This window comes from Corvus kubaryi, unplaced genomic scaffold (assembly GCF_017639235.1).
Source record: "Corvus kubaryi isolate FWS band 111438036 unplaced genomic scaffold, C.kubaryi_AGA036_p1.0 78, whole genome shotgun sequence".
Classification (NCBI taxonomy): domain Eukaryota; kingdom Metazoa; phylum Chordata; class Aves; order Passeriformes; family Corvidae; genus Corvus; species Corvus kubaryi.
The window spans coordinates 8,039,558-8,054,320 of record NW_024582065.1 but is presented as its reverse complement, the minus strand read 5'-3'; the positions used below and the strand labels follow the sequence as shown (position 1 = coordinate 8,054,320).

The 14,763-nt window shown below is 50.8% G+C and overlaps 1 protein-coding gene across 2 annotated transcripts in view; it reads left to right on the top strand.

Moving 5' to 3' along the window:
* The window catches only part of GPSM1 (G protein signaling modulator 1), a 66,871-nt gene that overhangs the window by 15,336 nt on the left and 36,772 nt on the right, over positions 1-14,763 (top strand). The window contains exons 1-8 of one of the 2 annotated variants that reach the window (XM_042052645.1): positions 3,376-4,185; positions 7,209-7,430; positions 7,892-8,027; positions 8,299-8,441; positions 9,559-9,682; positions 10,440-10,555; positions 10,769-10,924; positions 12,579-12,687. In XM_042052645.1, coding sequence (XP_041908579.1) covers positions 4,034-4,185; positions 7,209-7,430; positions 7,892-8,027; positions 8,299-8,441; positions 9,559-9,682; positions 10,440-10,555; positions 10,769-10,924; positions 12,579-12,687 — 1,158 coding nt within the window. In that variant the 5' untranslated portion in view covers positions 3,376-4,033. Of the gene's footprint in view, positions 1-3,375; positions 4,186-7,208; positions 7,431-7,891; positions 8,028-8,298; positions 8,442-9,558; positions 9,683-10,439; positions 10,556-10,768; positions 10,925-12,578; positions 12,688-14,763 lie in introns of those variants that run through there. The other variant, XM_042052646.1, reaches the window with a different exon arrangement.

Genomic DNA, 14,763 nt, shown 5'->3' with positions numbered 1-14,763 from the left:
GAGCCAGCACACAGACCCAGCATCTTCCAGAACTCCCTGTAGCTTTTCCCTCTGGATTTTCTGTTTCATGCCCTTAGCAAAAGATTGCGGTGAAAATCGCTCCGTCTGGGTAATCCCTGGAGCTCCAGCTTGAGCAAACACTTCCCCAGCAGCAGCAAGTGTGTGTGTACATTATTATTTTCAGCTCAGGGGTCATTGAAAGGACTCACTGCAATGTTCCTATCAGCAAAAGTGTGTGGAGTGAGAACCTCCTCCCCTCCAGATGTGCTGGAGGCCCAGAGATGTGAAGGGATCTGGCCCAGATGCTTGGAACCAGTTCAGAAGCTGGGGAGGACTGGGTGCAGCATTCATGGTTTCATCTCTGACCTTTGCCTCTCCAAACTCAACGGGAGGTTTTGTTTCCTTCCCCTCACTAATGAGGTGAGCTGTAGGTCAGGGTGGCCCAGGGGTTCTGCCCTTTGGCTGGAGGGGAACCAGCTCCTGTGTGCTGGTTTCAAGCTTCCAGAAGTGCTTTGAATCAGGCTAATTCCATGTATATCTTGATTTGTTTGTCACCCTGCCTGCCAGCCTGTGTTTGGTACAGAAAACTGCTTGTCAGGAGGGGATTAGGGCTGGGGATGTGCTGTGGGTGGGGAGTGAGGGGCTGTGCTGGCCACGTTACACCTGAACTGGTTTTGGGAGTGAGATAATCGAGTATTTCCATTATTCTCCTGCCAGGTTGCTGCTGGGTGTGTGGATATGGAGCAGTATGGATAAGAGGGACTGAATGATGGATGGATGCAGTGCTGTGGCAAGGGGATGCCATTTCAGGGGAGGAAGTTGAAACCACGTGTATTTAGGAGCAAGTAATGGGATTTTCTTAAGGATTGGAGCTCATTTGGGAGCAAGAGAGAGGCAGGTGTGAATGTGCTGGACCCTACCTGGGGCAGAGTAACCATGGAAAATTGCCCAAAACCCCTTGGGAGAGTGCCCCAGGCAGAGAAGAGCAGTGCAGGGCTGGCCTGAGGCTAAATGGGTGTAAATTCACCGTGAATAAACTCGGGCTGTGCCTCAGGAGCATCTGGAACAGCTTTCCTCAGCTAGGGAAGCACGGGAAAACAGTCGGAGCCTTTGCTGAGGCTTTGGCACAGGGAAAATGTGAACTCCTCCAGTGTGTCCCTGTCAGGGGAGGGGACACATCCCCAAGGGTCTGGAGCCACCTGGACCTGGAGGTTCAGAGTCCTCAGGTACAGGAGCCGTGCAGGGCTGGGAAAGGAAATTGCTGAAGGGAAATAATTCCCAGCTTGATTGACTGGCAGCACGCCCTTGAAGAAAGTAATTATTTAAATGCACATTTAGTTCGTTAAGGCAGTGAGTATGCATTTACACTGAGCACCTGGTAAATCTGATCCTTTTTTGGTTCGGAAAATGTTTAATTGCTCATCACCAGCACTCTGGAATTAGATTTATTTTTGTACAAAACTTAATCAGATTGCAAGCAAGATGCTAAAATCTGTTGCTTCGCTAACTCATATCAATAGAAATACTAAGGGGAATTTTTTACTACTCTTGGTGGTTTTGATGGGTTGTTTTCTGCCTTTCCTTCTGTCTAAAAGCTTGGAGTTTTGAACTATACAAGGTCTGATTGGGAACGAGTTTTGCAGTCGCCCCCACTAACGTGAATCAAATCTCTATAAATACCTTTCTTTTTCCCTTTTCTCCTTTTTTAAAGGCAGTTTCACCTTGCAGGCAGGAAGAGGTTCTCTTGCCCTGTGGTATTTGTAATATTTAAGGCAGCAGACAGCTGACCCCAGGCTCTGTCTGGTGACACGATAATTTTCTGTGTAACTTGAGGGATTTGTTGTCAACAGTGACAGGTTGCTGTGAGCAAGGCAGCCCTGAGCAGGGTGTTGGGAGGTCTGAGTGGGCTCCACACTCCAGCGTGGTGTTCCCACTCTGGGGACCTCTATCATCACCAATTATAAAATCCTAATTATAGTGCTTGACAGCAGTCACGGTGATGGTTGATAATGGCACTGATGACACCTTGTGCTGCTCCCTTTATTTCTCACTTGACAGTGTCCTTGGCTTCCCCAGCACTCCTGGGACTGTCTGTGCCTTCTCCAAATTGCTGAAAACATTTGATATGTAAGAATCTTTGTATTTTACCTTTTCCAAAGGCACATTTTGCTGTGGAATTCTTTGAACAAGCTTGCAGCAGGCAAAAGGCAATCTGTGCTCCAGCTCCTCATTAGCTGCTGCCTGACAGTGATGGGTGACCCTGGCAATTCTTGTGCAAGGCTGCTCCTCCCGTTCTTCTCAGCTCTTTCTGCCTTCGCATCAGTTATCCTTTAAAGAAAAACTTAAGGAGGGAGGGAGGGAGGCCCTGCCCATGTTGGATTGGGAAGAGGTTTCCTCCTGCCTGTCACTGCACAGTGGAAGGTCACCCTTTTCTGCTTCATGAGTGTGAGAAGCAACACCCATTCCTGGACTGGGGACTGGCAGGTGCCACATTGATGGGGACCAAGTCATCTGCCAGCATTGTGCCACCCTCTCACTCCCCTGGCAGAATTCTGGGCAGATTGCTGAGTGCATTTGTGGCCAAACACTGCATTTATATGTGGCCTTTTATTGCTTTTTCAAAAAATATTCTCTTTGCTGTTGTGCTCTGGGAGCCTCCTCCTTCACTGCTGTTTTATGGGATTGTGTAATCCAAGGTGTGGAGGAGCTGCAGGACTTGCCCAGCTCCAGCTGGGAAGTGATGCTGGGACTTGTTGCTGGGCACACCAGCCCTGTTCTGATTTCTAAATTACAGATGGTGTCTTCAAAACTTCATTCTTGTCTGGCCACACTTGACACAGCCTCTCATCTCCCTGCTTTCAGAAGGAAATGTTTTGGTCTGGGACTGGATCTGGGGGAGGTTGTTGGACCTTTCTGGGTGCTTGTGGTGAGGCTGGAGTCTGGGATGATTGAACTGGATGATCTTCAAGCTCCCTTCCAACCCAAACCGTTCTGTGATTCTGTGAATATTTGGAAATCCCACCTGTCTGGAGGAACACACGAATCTGAGTGGTTTGCACTGATTTAGGGCAAAGCTTGTGAGCAGGGGCTGCTTGAAGTGACCTTTCCCCTGTCCCATGGTCAGATCTGGGATGTGTTGGTGGAGAGAAGGTTGAGCATGGTGGGGGAGTTGTGTTAAGCAGCCCCAGTGTCCCAGCTGTGAAAAGCAGCTCGTGTTGTGCCAAGTCTCTTCTGAGCTGCACCAGATGGCCCAGCCCAGCTCCTCCAGCCTGTCCCAGTAATCTGCTGACTCAGGACAATGGGAATCTTCTTTGCTGGCATTAAGGCCTGAGCAGCAGGTGCTTGCTGAGGTGACACAGGCTCAGGCGTGTTCCCTTGTGTCAGCAGAGCAGAAACTTCACACCTGAGGGCTGGGAGGGAGCAGGATGTGCCTCTCAGACAGGGCTGGTTTGGGGCCCATTTAAATGGGCAGGGATGTGCTCTGTGGGATCTGCCTTCTGCTTTTCCCAGGTCTGAGAGCTGCTTGGATCATTTCTGGAACTTGCAAAGCTTCCTGGGTGGCCTCTTCGGAGCCTGGCAGGTTAAGGAGTGCTCTGCCCAAAGGTGACCTTTTGGAGGAACCCTGAGCTCTCCACCTGACAAGGGCAGGTTTGAAGCCCTTCTGCTCTTGGAGCAAACAGGCAGCAACAGGAAAAGCTGATGGACCACAGGGCAAAAGAGCAGTCCAGAAGGGAGGGAGCTGCTTGCCTCTGACCATCCCACGGACTCTTCTAGGGCTCATTTTCTTGTGCACACTGAAAATATGTGAGTGAGCCAAGACACTCCTGTTCCTGGAATTCAGCAGTGGACTCACCTCTCTGCTTCCTGAAACAACAGTGGATGGAGGATATTGAATTTCCTGGAGGAAAGAAGACATTACTCTCTGTAGGCCTCTGGCAACAAAAGCAATGCTCCTTAATTAATGGTTGTGCTGCCTGTGCAGATGAAGTGGAAACTGGAGACCAGCTGAAAACTGGAGAGCAGCGTGTGCTGTATGGGACGGAAGATGCCATCAGCATCTGCAAAAACCTGGGGCCGGCCTGCCTGCAAGATTGTTCCAAGTAGACCTCAGCCCCACTGCTTCCTTCTGCCAGTGGCTTTGGAGCTCTGGGTGTACGTTCAGAAAATGCACAGACAGCAGAAGAGGTAGGGGAGAGCTTGGACCTTGTCATGGACTTTTCCCTTTACTGGTCTGTCAGGGTGGTTCAGGTTTGTCCTTTTAGTTGTATTTTATGGGCAGTTGAGTTATGGGCTTTGGAAGCTTTTTGAAGTGGAGTTTTAGTGTGCTCGAGTTTGTTGCTTGGCCTTTAGTTGATTCCTCTGCCCTTGGCATTGTGTTCCTGAGTGCTTTTGAGCCTAAAGCGATTGAACTGCATGCAAAGGTGCTTCCCAAAAGTAGCTCTGAAGGGCAGGTGGGTTTTACAAGTGGGTTTTGTTTCTATTAATAGTTGCAGTCCTTGTTTGTTGTCCAAGGCAGCGAAGGCTTGGCAGAGCAGGATGCAGGGGAAAAAGCTTCCTGTCCCTTCCCCTTGTTTGCTCAGGTCCCAGTCTGAGCAGTGATGTTAATTAGATAAGTCAGATACTCTGCAGAGCAGCCTGTTCAAGGACAAACAGATTTTAATTAAGGGCTGTGTGCACTGGGAGGTCATGTCCCTGCCTTGTGCCTGGACAGTTACTATGGGAACACCAGGGAAGCACCCAGAGAGTGTGAGTGGGTCACAAAGTGGGCTCTGGGGCACAAAACTGGGGTATGGCAGATATGTGTGTACACACCTTGCAGTGTGTACCTGGGTTTTGCTGCTGTCGGAATGGGAACCTTCAAGCTCTTAAAATAACCCAAGAAGTTCTATGTGAGCTATGCCATGAATTTGGGAAATCAGTCTCCAGCTCAGTTTTTTGGACTGTTTACAGCTGGTGAACTCAGTTTCTCAAAGAGAACCTGGATATTGGGAAGAGTTTTGTTTGGGCTGAAATTTGAGCTCCAGTTAGTTTGCTTCTGTCTCTGCCACCTTCTAACTGGAATCATTAACTCCAGTGGTAGTGGCTCATTCCTGCATTTCAGGTCCTCTCAAGATTCATCCCCACTAAGCTGCCTGAAGTTAATCCTGCTGATTTGAGTACAGGGTGTTCCTTGTCTTCCTTCAGTCCCAAAGCTCCTTTCAGCTCTTTGGGATGTATCAGCAGAGCCTTGTCAATGCCTGATGATGATGCAGGATCTACAAACTCTGGATGTACCTTGGGACTGATGAAATTTTGGGGGGATCCCCAGGCAGAAACTCATTAATTTTCATGTGGTCTAGCAAGAGGATCAGCAGAGAGAAGTTAAATATTTTTAGTCGTAATATTTTTATTCCTGCTGTCAAACAGAAGCTGAGGCAGGGACAAATGCAGCACTGGCACCACAAGCAGCTTTCTTGTATAAATAAAATAACCACTCAAATGTGGGCTTTGCTTTGGAATCAAATGTTTGTGTGGGAGTTCGGGCTGGGAGCTCACAGCAGCTGCTTCACAACCCCCTTCTCCCTCTTGTTACCTGGTGGCTTTGGGGACAAATGAACAGGGAGGCAGAAGAGGTCACAGGTGTGTTTGAGGGGAGAGTTTAAAACCAGGTCTTCTGCTATTTTTCTTTAGTTTGGTCAGTTCTTTTGGCTGTCCTGCTTTGGAGGATGCTGTGGGGCTGCCAAGCGTTGGGTGTTTGGAGCCACGCGGAGCCGACTCAGCAGGGAGATTGCCAGGGAAATGGGCTTGGATTTCAGAGGGTTTATGAACTGCTCCTGGAGGAACTGGCTTTGTTTCAGCTGAGGCAGCTGAGGAAGCAGTGTTCTGCCTGTTTGTAGGGCAAGCGTGTCAGGGTTGGAATTTCCTACGTGCATCTCCCTGTGCCCCTTCGGGAAGGAGAGGCGAGTGCTGGTGTGGGATGGAGATGTGGGAGCACGGGCCTGGAGCAGGAGGAGCTGTGTCCTGGAGCTGGTGTGTGCAGGGCAGGTTGTCCTTGCTCTGCAGAGCCCCTGGTTGCAGAGCTGGGCCTGGGCTCCTGGGAAGCATCTTCCAAGGCTCAGTAGGAAACTCCTCCAGGAGGAGTCTGCTGGACAAGTTGTTCTCTTGGGCTGGGTACCACAAACTTCCTCCAAGTGCTGAGAACAGACTAGAAACCACCTGTGGGCATTTTATTGTCTTCTGACAGACCCTTGCTGTTCTGCTTCTGGACAAGGGAGCTGTGTTTTTTTCTCAGCAGACGTCCACCTTTGACCTAGATAGTTTTGACTTTTAAAAATAAATTGAGCAGAAGGAGAGCAAAGAGAAGCATCTGAATAGAGGAGTGGGAACATGCTGCATCCATCCCCCTTGGGAAGGGGCTGGCTGTGCAGCAGGTGAGACATTTCCAATGAAAGCTTGGGAATCCCTTTGGAAAACTTGGGATCTGCGTGGTCTAACAGGGACAGCTGTGACTTAGAGAGGACTTGGTGGGGCACTCAGAGGGGGGTGTTTTCTCTCTCTTGAAGCAGTGTTACTACTCACAGTGCTCTCTCTGACAGCGTGGAGTGTGCCAGTGCCAAAGGTGTCAGAAAGTGCACGGGGGGAAAGCTGGCCTGGAGGCCAGTGTGCCGAGTGCCTGTGGAAAAAGTGACAGCAGGAGAGTTAATGAAAAGCAGACACCGAGCACTGGGAGCTGCTTGACCAAGAAAATCTGCACTGTCCAGGGTTTTCTCTGGTATCCAGTAAAAACCTGTTACATTTTGGCTTCCCTCTCTGTTACCCCAGGGAAAATGGTTCAGGTATAAATACCTGGATATGTGGGATATGTGGCTTCTGCAGCACAGCTGTTACTCCTGTGATGATTCCATGTCTTGGAGCCAGGAGCCCTGAGCTTCTTGTCCAGATTCCTACTGGGAACCCAGGGGCTGCCTTGGGCTGCTTGAAGATATGGTCTGTAAATCAGAGAATCTTAGAATGGTTTGGGTTGAAAGGACCTTAAAGACCATCCCCTTCCAAACCCCTGCCACAGGCAGGGACACCTTCCACTTGAAGCTGGAATCTGGATGCTCCTGTGCTTTGAGCCCAGGGGAAAATGTAAAGGTATGAATGAAGCAAACTCTGTAGCCATTGCAGAGCAGAGTGGGAGCACTGCAGCCAAACTCCTCTAGAAATAATTCCCTTGTTTTTGGCAGAATGGAGGCATCCTGCCTGGAACTGGCCCTGGAAGGAGAGCGCTTGTGCAAGGCTGGGGACTTCAAAGCTGGGGCAGCCTTCTTTGAAGCAGCAGTGCAGGTGGGGACAGAGGACCTGAAGACTCTCAGTGCCATCTACAGCCAGCTGGGCAATGCCTATTTCTACCTAAAGGAGTATTCCAAGGCCCTGCTGTACCACAAACATGACCTTACCCTGGCCAGGTGAGTGTGTCAGCACTGCTTCATCCTCATCAGACACAGCCTTGAGTGAGGACAGGTTCTGTGGGGTCAGAGCCCAGCAGCCTGAGTGGATCTGCTCCAGAAATCCACATCCAAAACTGGCCCTGGGGGTGATTGTCCTGTGGAGAACTTGGGACACGATGGGAATGTGTCAGCTGCCCTCAGAGCAGGGAGATGGAGAAAGGGATGTGGATGTGAGGAGGGTGCTTGGAGCAAGAGCAGGACAGGGTCCACTTCTGTCCCCAGGTACTCCCTGTAATGACCTGCAGTCATTAGAGCAGTTCTGAGACAGCAAATAGGGAACAAGGATCTGCCTTCAGAATTGTGGGAGCTTGTGGGAAGCTCTCCAGCCACACGTGTGTGCTGCAAAGCTGCAGCTTGAATCTGCCTCCAGCAGCTGGTGAATAAAAGTCTCTGAGCTCTTTAACACCTTCATCTTGTAGAACCATTGGGGACCGAATTGGAGAAGCCAAGGCAAGTGGCAACCTTGGGAATACACTGAAAATACTGGGGCAGTTTGATGAAGCCGTCGTTTGCTGCCAGAGACACTTGGACATTTCTCGGGAGCAGGGAGACAAGGTAATGGTTCCAACAGGAAATATTTCCTGGCTTTAAAAAGAATCTGTCTGCAAGTCAGTAAATGTGATCTGGTGAAGGTGGGCTTTGGAAGGGGCTGCAGGGTGAAGCTCTCCTCTCTGGCTGCCACCACACATCTCGTGCTGCTGTGAGGGTGAAGATAGGAAAGGAAAATGTGGGCTTGTGGTTCGGCCCATCTGTGCCCAGCAATGGAAAGGACCACACTGGGATGTGAAGTTAATACCTTGCTGTTTCCTGCTCTTCTTCCCTTTAGGTAGGTGAAGCCAGAGCACTCTATAACATAGGAAATGTTTACCATGCAAAGGGAAAGCATTTATCCTGGAACACGGCCCAGGACCCGGGCTACCTGCCTCAGGAGGTCAAGGACATGCTGCAGAAAGCTTCAGAATATTATGAGTAAGTATCCAGGCTTGGCCGTCCTCTTCTGCTGCAGGGAACAGGGCCACTGAATGAGAATTTGCAGGTTGTAATAGATCAGGAGTATTCCCCTGAGATGCCAAGCTATGTTGGCAAATTAATCTCAAAGAAGGTGAGAAAATGTCTTTTATAAAATTTGAGCTAAAATTCATCCTGGCATTGGCTTTGTAAAACTCGCTGTGGTTTGAATTGTGATCATGCAGCGAAGTGCAACAGTCTGCTGCTTCCCTGGGCTGTGTTGGGAAGCTGAACTCGCAGCTCCTGTAGCCCCTGCTGCTCTCTGCTGGCCTCCGTGAGGATGGATCCCTGTGCGTCTCCATCCCTGTCACCCAAGGGAAGAGTCCCTTTGAAGTCCTGGTTCTTCTCAAGGATCTGCACTTCATCTTGCTTGTAGCATCCTTCCTTTTCCTAAATCATTTCAAAGATCACTGTGATGTGCCACATGGGAGGTTGTCACCAGAATTTTGGGCTCATGTTTTTCTCCTCGTACTTCAGAGTTTTGCTTTTATAAAGCGGTTTTTAAAATAGGCTTTTTAAGTGAAGAGAGTGATAAGATGTTATATCCCTCTCCTCGTATCTGAGGATGTGGTAGTGCCTATAAATAGCTCACCACCCTTTTTCCAATGAACGGTGCATGTAGCATAGCCAGGGGGGTAAACTTGTGCCAGCAGTGAGTGTTCCACCACTCTCTGTGTAAAAGGAGAAAAAAAGGTCAAGAAATGCCAGGAGGCTCCCAGAGCAGAGCCATGGCATGGGGCTGTGGATCTTGCCTCTCTCCCTGGAGCAGGGCAGGGAAATCTTCCTGTGCCCCCGGTTCTGCAGTGAGGTGGCACTTCTGATTGAATGTGGGATGTGTCAGACCAAGTGTGTGGGCACAGGTGTGATTCCTGCACGGAGCCACCCATTGCCTGAGGGGACAGAGCAGCAGGACCTGCACCCCTGGCTTGGCACGAGCTCCCAGAGCTGTCACCAGCCTGTCACCTGTCCCCAAGTGCTTTGGGAGGGAAATGCCTTCTCTTTCCTTTCTATGCAAGTTTCCTTGCCGTGTCCCCTGCAGGGCTGTGGCTCATGGATGTTCTGCCCTGGTTTCTTTCAGGAGGAACCTGTCCCTGGTGAAGGAGCTGGGGGACAGAGCTGCTCAGGGCCGTGCTTACGGCAACCTTGGCAACACGCAGTACTTACTGGGCAACTTCAGTGAGGCCATAGCCTTCCACAAGGAGGTAGGAGACACCTCTGCTCCCTTCCTGGGCCTGGGAGCAGCTTTCCTCCTCACCACAGCCCAGCAGGCATAGGGAGATGTTTTCTCCAGCTGTTTTCTTCCCTCCTGTGTGAACCCCAGGGTGTGCCCTGTTGTACCAGTTCACACTGAGCAAATCTTACTCCAGTCCCCATCAGCACCTCATGAGCAGCTTGAGGGAAGGGTGCTGTTGGCTTGGAAACCAAAGGAGATATCCAAGGGCAAATTGCAGCTGGGTCTAGCAAGGGTTTTTTTTTTTTTTGCTCTTAATTTGTCTCAGTCTAGATTTTAATAAATGCAAGCCATGAATTTAATTAGGCTGCTGAAAGAGCTGTTGATCAAGAATAAATGCTGCTTGTAGATCATAATAACTTCCTGCAAAGGTTTACGGGGAGGTGAGGTGGCAAAGTTTCTGCCCTGATTCAAATGCAATTTAGCTTCTGTTGCAGTGTGCGTAGCAGTTCCCTTGCAGTGGAAGGTGCTCAGCACCCTGGACATTCACTGCTCCTCTGCTTTTTAAATGCTGGGGGGCCAGCAACATCACTCCCCTGTTTCCAAGGGCCTTTCCTGGTGCTGAATTGCAGAGGAGGAAGAGGTTTCCTGCTGCACCCAGCCCTGACAGGCAGGTGCAGCACAGCCTCGCCGGGTGGGAGCTTTGCAGCCCTCCAGGTGAATCCCCAGGGAAGCTGCTGTGGGACAGGAAGGTGCCACCTGTGCTGACTGAGCTGTGTCTGCTGCAGCGCCTGGCCATTGCCAAGGAGTTTGGGGACAAGGCAGCCGAGCGCAGAGCCTACAGCAACCTGGGCAACGCCCACATCTTCCTGGGCAGGTTCGACATCTCTGCCGAGTACTACAAGTAAGTGCCAGGGGCTGTTCCCTGGGAATCCCGAGCTGTCACAGCCAATCCCTCAGCTCCAGGGGCTGTGACAAGGGACCTGAGGTGGCAGGGCTGGTGTGGCGGGTGATGCAGGGTGTTAGAGGTGTCAGCACGACACAGGGCACACCGAGGGGTGGCTTCCCTGTGGCCTGACAGTGACCAGGGCTCTTCTTTCCCACCTGTTCCCTGCAGGAAAACGCTCCAGCTCTCCAGACAGCTCAAAGACCAAGCAGTAGAAGCCCAGGCTTGCTACAGTCTGGGGAACACGTGCACACTGCTTCAAGACTATGAAAAAGCCATCGAGTACCACCTAAGGCACCTGGTGATAGCACAGGAGCTGGGAGACAGGTAAGGGAGTGCCTCAGGTGAGGGTGCGGAGCACTGAGCCCTCTCTGACTTACTGTTCTCTCTTGCTGGGGTTAAACACCAGTGATGTGTGTTCTTGAAATCTCTGGGCAGCCCATCCTTAGTCCAGTCATGTGTCAAAAACATGACATGATTCACCTTTCTCATGTCTTTCAAACCTGGAGACTGGGCCCTCAATGCTGTATCTGTGTGGGCTGAGTGAGATTTCTAACGAGGGGTACTTCAAGAAAATGCATCATGCTCAGGGCTTTGCCAGTGGCTGCTGCTGTGTTATCCCAGGAGGGTCTCTTGAGAGCTCCCTTACATTCACAGAAGTTGTCTTTTCCTTAAAAGCTCTGTGTTTAAGGCACACAAGATTTGCCACTTTGCCCTGTTGCTCTGGGTTAATGCTGGAAACTTCCACGTGCAAACAAATGATGTTGCATAGAGGGCGTGGAGATGATGTATTTTGTTTCTTGGTCTTGCTACTCATTATTTAGGAGGCTTGGCCTTTTAATTAAAAAAAAACAACTTAATTTTTCTTTTTTTTGAGAGGTTGGTTCTTTTTTCCTGGATGTTCTGATCCTGAGCCTTTTTTGCAGCTGAAGTGACTTGGCAGGCAGCTCGTTCAGCTGAATGTGCTGAATTCCCTTGGAAGCTGGGTGTCCTCCACTAGATGGAGCAGGGACATCAGGATGGGAGAGCTGTGCCACCACCCGGGCAGTCTCTGCTCGGAGCAGGCACAATCCCACCCAAGGGTGAATCATGCTGTGGGGGTGCAGGCCTGTGGGCTCCTGCATTTCTGGGAACACACCCTATGAGCAGAAGGTATTGAACAGGGTGACAAGAAAAACGTTGAAATGCTGATCAACCCGCCCAAACCTCTGAAAAGGGAGTTGCAGTCATGCTGAACCTCCCCCCGCGCCCCCAGGTGCTTTTTTTATCCCTTCTCCCCCCACATCTGCTCGTTTGCAGAGCTGAGCAGGCTCTGGGGAGCAGGAGGCTCTGCGTGCTCCTGCAAACAGCTGCTGAAGCTCCAGGGACACGGGAGCCAGGCTGGGGGTCTGGGCTACACAGGGCAGGCTCCACATCCACCTGCTTTCCCTGCCTCCTGGAAACCAGCAGCAGTGCCCAGAGACCTCGTGGAGATCTGTCCCTGTCCTCTGCTGGATGCAGTTCCAGGCTGTGTGTTGACCCTGGTGATGCAGTGCTGGGGCTCAGCTGGAGCTGTTGCTGCCTGCAATGTTCTCTCCGTGCCATTTTCTTGCTGGTTTAGCTCTGGGCTGTTGGATGTTGCTTTCCCTCTATGCAGCTCTGGAGAGGGGCCCTGGTTGTGTGAGGTGGAAGCTGGACAGGAGCTCCAGCTTCTCCTCTTGGGCTGGTGCTCACCAGTGAAGCCAAACCATCCTGAGCCTTTGCTCTACTGCTTAAATTTTGTCCCTTTGGGTACAGTCCTGCTTCCAGGCTGTTGTTTATCCCCAGCTCTTGCTGAGCTCAGTGTAAGAAGAGTTTAAGATGTCCAGCACACATCATTTTCCAGTGTAGAACCTCTGTGGAGGTGGAAGCAGAGCAAGGAGCCTGGCTGGCAGTGCTCTCCAGAAGGCCCTGCTGGGCTTTGCCCAGCATTTCTGTGGTTTGACAGTTTCCTGTTCTGCAGGGTGGGAGAAGGAAGAGCCTGCTGGAGTCTTGGAAATGCCTACATCTCCCTGGGGAGCCATGAGCAGGCTTTGCACTTTGCAAGGAAACATCTTGAAATCTCCCAAGAGGTAAGAGAAGCTGGTGCAAATCAGAGGGAACCTGTGACCCCTGGTGAGAGCAAGACTATTTCATGCCAATGAGTTCTGTTAATGCATTTATCTTGCTCTCACTGCTCTGGAAAGCCCTTCTCTGTGTGCTGTTTCAGTGGTGTCCTTAGGAACTGCAGAGCTTGGCTGGAAAACACACTTTTGGTGGGAGGCTCCCAGCCTTCCCCTTAATTACAGCAAATGTGTGAGCTGTTCTTTGCTCTTGACCAATGTTCCTGGGCGAGAAAGGACCTGGGGACTTGTCCACTGGCTGGCCAAGGTGTTGTGCACTCAGCAGGTGTGAAGGCACTCAGGTACCTCTTGGTGTCCAGTCTGTAAGATCCCGCTTTCCTGAGCACAAGGAGATTCCAGCTGAGCTGGACCTGCAGTGTCCTGATGCAATGGATGCTGTCCCTGGATGCACACAGCCTGCAGCCAGCCCGGTGCCACTGCCACCCCCTTTGGGGTTTCACCTTGGCCTTGCCCAGCTCTCTGCAGCTTTCCTGCTGTTTTTAGGTGGCTCAGAAGTGCAGAAAGCCAGAATTGCACTGTTTGCTCTTTTCGGTGTGTTGAGGAAATCGGCCGTGGCCTCTTTAGTCTTCCCCAGATGAAGAAATTGCCCTCTTGAAGCACTAATTGAAATCACCATGTGTAAGTGTGCTGGGTGTTCTCCTGCCTGTCTATTAGGTTGGCTAAATCTCTGAGTAGGGCTGACACAGCAGCCTAATTACAGATTTAATTATACTGATCAGACACACTGAAGAAATACTGTTCTTTGGCCCTGTACATTTTAGGACAGATTAACTTTCCCACGTCTACTTAGGCTGTGGCTGAGTCCTCAGAGCAAGACGTTGGCTGAGGGGCTATGGGAGGATGAGCACTGGTGGTCCTGGGGCCTTTGGGGGAGGAAGGGAGACCCAGCAGGGTGGGGGTTCCCAGTGTTGTCATTCCAGGGTGCTGGCTGTGGCTCCAGCTGTGTCAGGAGTGGGTTCCTCATGGCTGGTGGCTGATGAAGTTCCTCAGTCATGAATAACAGAGCAGTGCAGAGACTGTCTCTTTGACAAGCACCAGGATTTTGCCCAGGAGAAACCTTGTGGCGTTCAGCCTTTTCATGCTGATGTTCATAACTCACTTCCCATCACCTTCTTCCCAACGAAGATCTAATGGTGACATTTGAATCCAAATGAAACCTGCTGGGGTGACCACACTGGAAGCTGCTGCAGGGTGATCAGAAGTTACCTACAAAATTCCACTGGAATAAAGGAGATATACCTAAAATCCTGGAAGCTGACCCAGCTCTAGGACACTGCTCCAGAGTATTTCTGTCATCTCAGAGTGCAGCTCCTGGGAGGCTGAGGGCAGAAAGCAGGGCTCTGCTGTGGTGTGCGTGGCAGGTCCTGCCCAGGGTCGTTGTCCTGCCCTCGGTTGTTAATAGAGCTTTGGAGATGATCTGAAATGAGTGGAAGTCAGGGAAGCACTTAATAGAGCATCAAGGACTGTGAGACCTAACCAGGACATAGTAATTTCTCTGGAGATGATGTCAACAGCAAATCTCCTGTAATTGGCAGGGGGATTTATGCCTGGTGATAAGCCCTTTGATCTGCCTCCCTTTACTGGCGCTTGGGGCTTTGTCATAAATAATGTGGGGATTTATGGTTTTGTTCCAGCGTGGCTCGTGCTGCCGTCTGTGGCAGGGGGCACAAAAGAGCTGTTGCCAGGCATTTAACAGAAATCAGGCCTGCCCAGGGGAACAGCCAAGGTCTTCCTCTGTCACGCAGGCTGCTCTTCCTCTGAAGAGCAGAGGCTGTTTCTGGGTGACCTCTCTGTGTCCACTGGTGATGTTGCAGCACAGCCCTTCTCTGGTTTGGTTAAACTTTGAGGAGGACCCAGCGTTGTGTCCTACAACTCCTCGTTTTACGTAGCAGGAGCTGTTGGACAGATCTCTTCCCAAACGTGTAACATCAGCTTCCTTGGCCTCAGGCCAGTGAGAGGTGGGAATTGGGTAAAATGTGGACTTTTAAAGGATTTTTTCGGAGCGTTGTGTGGGTAGATCACTAG